At 51.1% G+C, this 2,444-nt stretch overlaps 1 protein-coding gene across 1 annotated transcript in view; it reads left to right on the plus strand.

Annotated features, from left to right (window-relative positions):
* The first annotated feature begins 944 nt into the window (after positions 1 to 944).
* Positions 945 to 2,444, plus strand: part of LOC122013647 (proteasome subunit beta type-5-like) — a 5,275-nt gene continuing 3,775 nt past the window's right edge. The window contains exon 1 of the mRNA XM_042569894.1: positions 945 to 1,107. Within this exon, the coding sequence (XP_042425828.1) occupies positions 945 to 1,107 (163 nt within the window). The remainder of the gene's footprint in view (positions 1,108 to 2,444) is intronic.

Here is a 2,444-nt window from a genome sequence, read left to right on the forward strand (position 1 = left end):
GATGAACAAGGTGTTCAAGGAGCGGATCGGGCGGAATCTGGAAGTTTATGTGGGCGACATTCTTATCAAATCCGTCCGAAGCGGCCGATCTTTTCAAGGATATGGAAGAAACCTTCGAACGCTGCGTAAATATGGAGTCAAGCTAAATCCCCAAAAGTGTCTGTTGAGCAAAAGGAGGCGTTTCTTGGGGTACATAGTGACCGAGCGGGGAATCAAGCAAATCCCAGCAAGGTTAAAGCACTGCAAGACATGCCGCCCCAAGAAATACAAGAGAAGTGCAAGGTTGACGGTCGGATAACTGCTTTATCCAGATTCATCTCACCGGAGCCTGCCATTCTTCAAGATCTTGCGCAAGGCCACTAAGTTCCAGTGGGATGAAGAATGTGACCGAGCATTTGAGGAGTTGAAGACATATCTGAATTCTCTGCCAGTGTTAGCCAAGCCGGTCGGGGTGAGTCACTTTATATGTATCTGTCGACAATGAGCATCTGTAGGCTCGGCACTTGTGAGGCAAGCGGAGCAGCAGGTGTATTTTCTAAGCCACATTTTAAAGAGTTGAATCTCGTTACACCGGGCTCGAAGTTGGCCTTTGCTTTGGTTCTAGCCGCTCGGCGACCGTATTTCTTGGCTCACACCATTATTGTCGGACGAACAGTCCACTCGGAAGAGTCTTTGTTGAATCGAGAGTCCGGACGGCTCATCAAGTGGACGCGAATTAAGTGAATTTGACATCCAATATCAGCCCGCTCGCGATTAAAGCCCAATCCTTGGCTGATTTTGTGACCAAAGTGCAAGGCCGAGCCGGAAGCTATGTGGAGAATATATGTGGATGGATCCTCCACTCGGCTCGGAAGTGGGATCGGAATATTACTACTCTCACCTCGGGAAGAAAAGATGCACCTATCCGTCGGCTAGATTACAAAGCTACTAACAATGAAGCGAGTATGAGGCCCTCATGGCGGATGCGGACGGCATGTGGGAGGCGGGCGGGTGACACTCTATTCGATTCACGGTTGGCGCTCGGCAACTTTCCAAGCACCTTTGAAATCAAGCGTGTTGGCTCAAACTCTGTTGAGGCCTTTGAAAAACTCAAGCTACTTTCGAGAGGTGCTTATTGAGAAGATCCTGAGCGGAGAACCAGGCGGCGACGAGTTAGCCAAACTCGCGAGCTCAATAAGGTCGCCATTCGGCAACTAATTGAAAAAGCTGCTGGTGGCGCATGTCGACCGGATGCAAGGCCTCGCGTTTCCAAGTGATTGGAGGACACCTATTATAGAATTCCTCCGTTCGGGCACCACACCGCCCGATGAATATGCAGCCCGACTCCTCGGAAGAAGAGTCGGTCGGTTTACACTCGGAGATCGACTTTACAAAGCTTTCTCGCGCCCTTTGCTAATAAGCTCGGAGGACGCAGCTTACATCCTCCGGGAAGTACATCAAGGATCATGCGGGGTCATCGGGCGGGCGCTCATTGGCGAAGATCCTCTTGGCGGGATACTTTTGGCCAACTTTACAAGCAGATGCTCGGACGGTATCTACATGCCTTTCATGCGAAGTATCACAACTTCTCCCACCGAGAGGAGATGAAGGCATCAACCATTTCATGCCCGTTCGATCAATGGGGAATGGATATTGTGGGTCCATTTCCGATGGCGGCAAAGGAAATTTTACTAGTGGCGGTGGACTATTTCTCCAAGTGGGTGGAGGCCGGCAAAGATCACCGAACAAATGGTTAAAAAATCATCCGGCAACACATCATTTGTCGGTTGGTATCCCTCGCCGACTAGTGTCAGACAACGATTCACGGGAAAATGTTAGAGGATTGGTGCAAAAGCTACGGCATTGAGCAACATTTCACGTCAGTGGCCTGTCCTCGAGCAACGGTCAGTGAAGTCGCCAACCGGGAAATTCTTCGTATTCTGCGCGCTCGGCTCGACCATTTGGGAGGAGTTGGCGGATGAAGTGCCGAGCGTCTTGTGGGCCATCCGAACGACGCCAAAAGAAGGGACAGGAGTCACACCGTTCCATTTGGTATATGGCGGTGAGGTTCATCGGTCGAAGTCGGCGTTGAGTCGGCCGGATCGAGCTATGATGATGACAACGACGAGCATGGAGCTGGACTTGATAGAAGAAGAGAGGCAAAGCGTCAGTTCGGTGATGGCATACCGTCGTGGATGAAACAAAACTAGCGTAATTCCCGGATCGTTCAAGTCGGCGATCTTATGCGGAAGAAAGTCAAGCCGGTTGGAGAGGTCGGCAAGCTTGAAGCTCCATGGGCGGGCCCTTTCAAATCAAAAGCTCGCTCGGGCGTATTATTTGGAGGGCGAGGACGGACGGCGACTAGCCGTGGACGCGAACCACCTCCGGCCTTACCGGCGGGGTGAAAGGTGTATCATTGTAAATCACCGTGTATTTCATTTTTCGACCAAATACTTGAAATGCAG

Source organism: Zingiber officinale, chromosome 8B (genome assembly GCF_018446385.1).
Source record: "Zingiber officinale cultivar Zhangliang chromosome 8B, Zo_v1.1, whole genome shotgun sequence".
NCBI classification, from domain to species: Eukaryota; Viridiplantae; Streptophyta; class Magnoliopsida; order Zingiberales; family Zingiberaceae; genus Zingiber; species Zingiber officinale.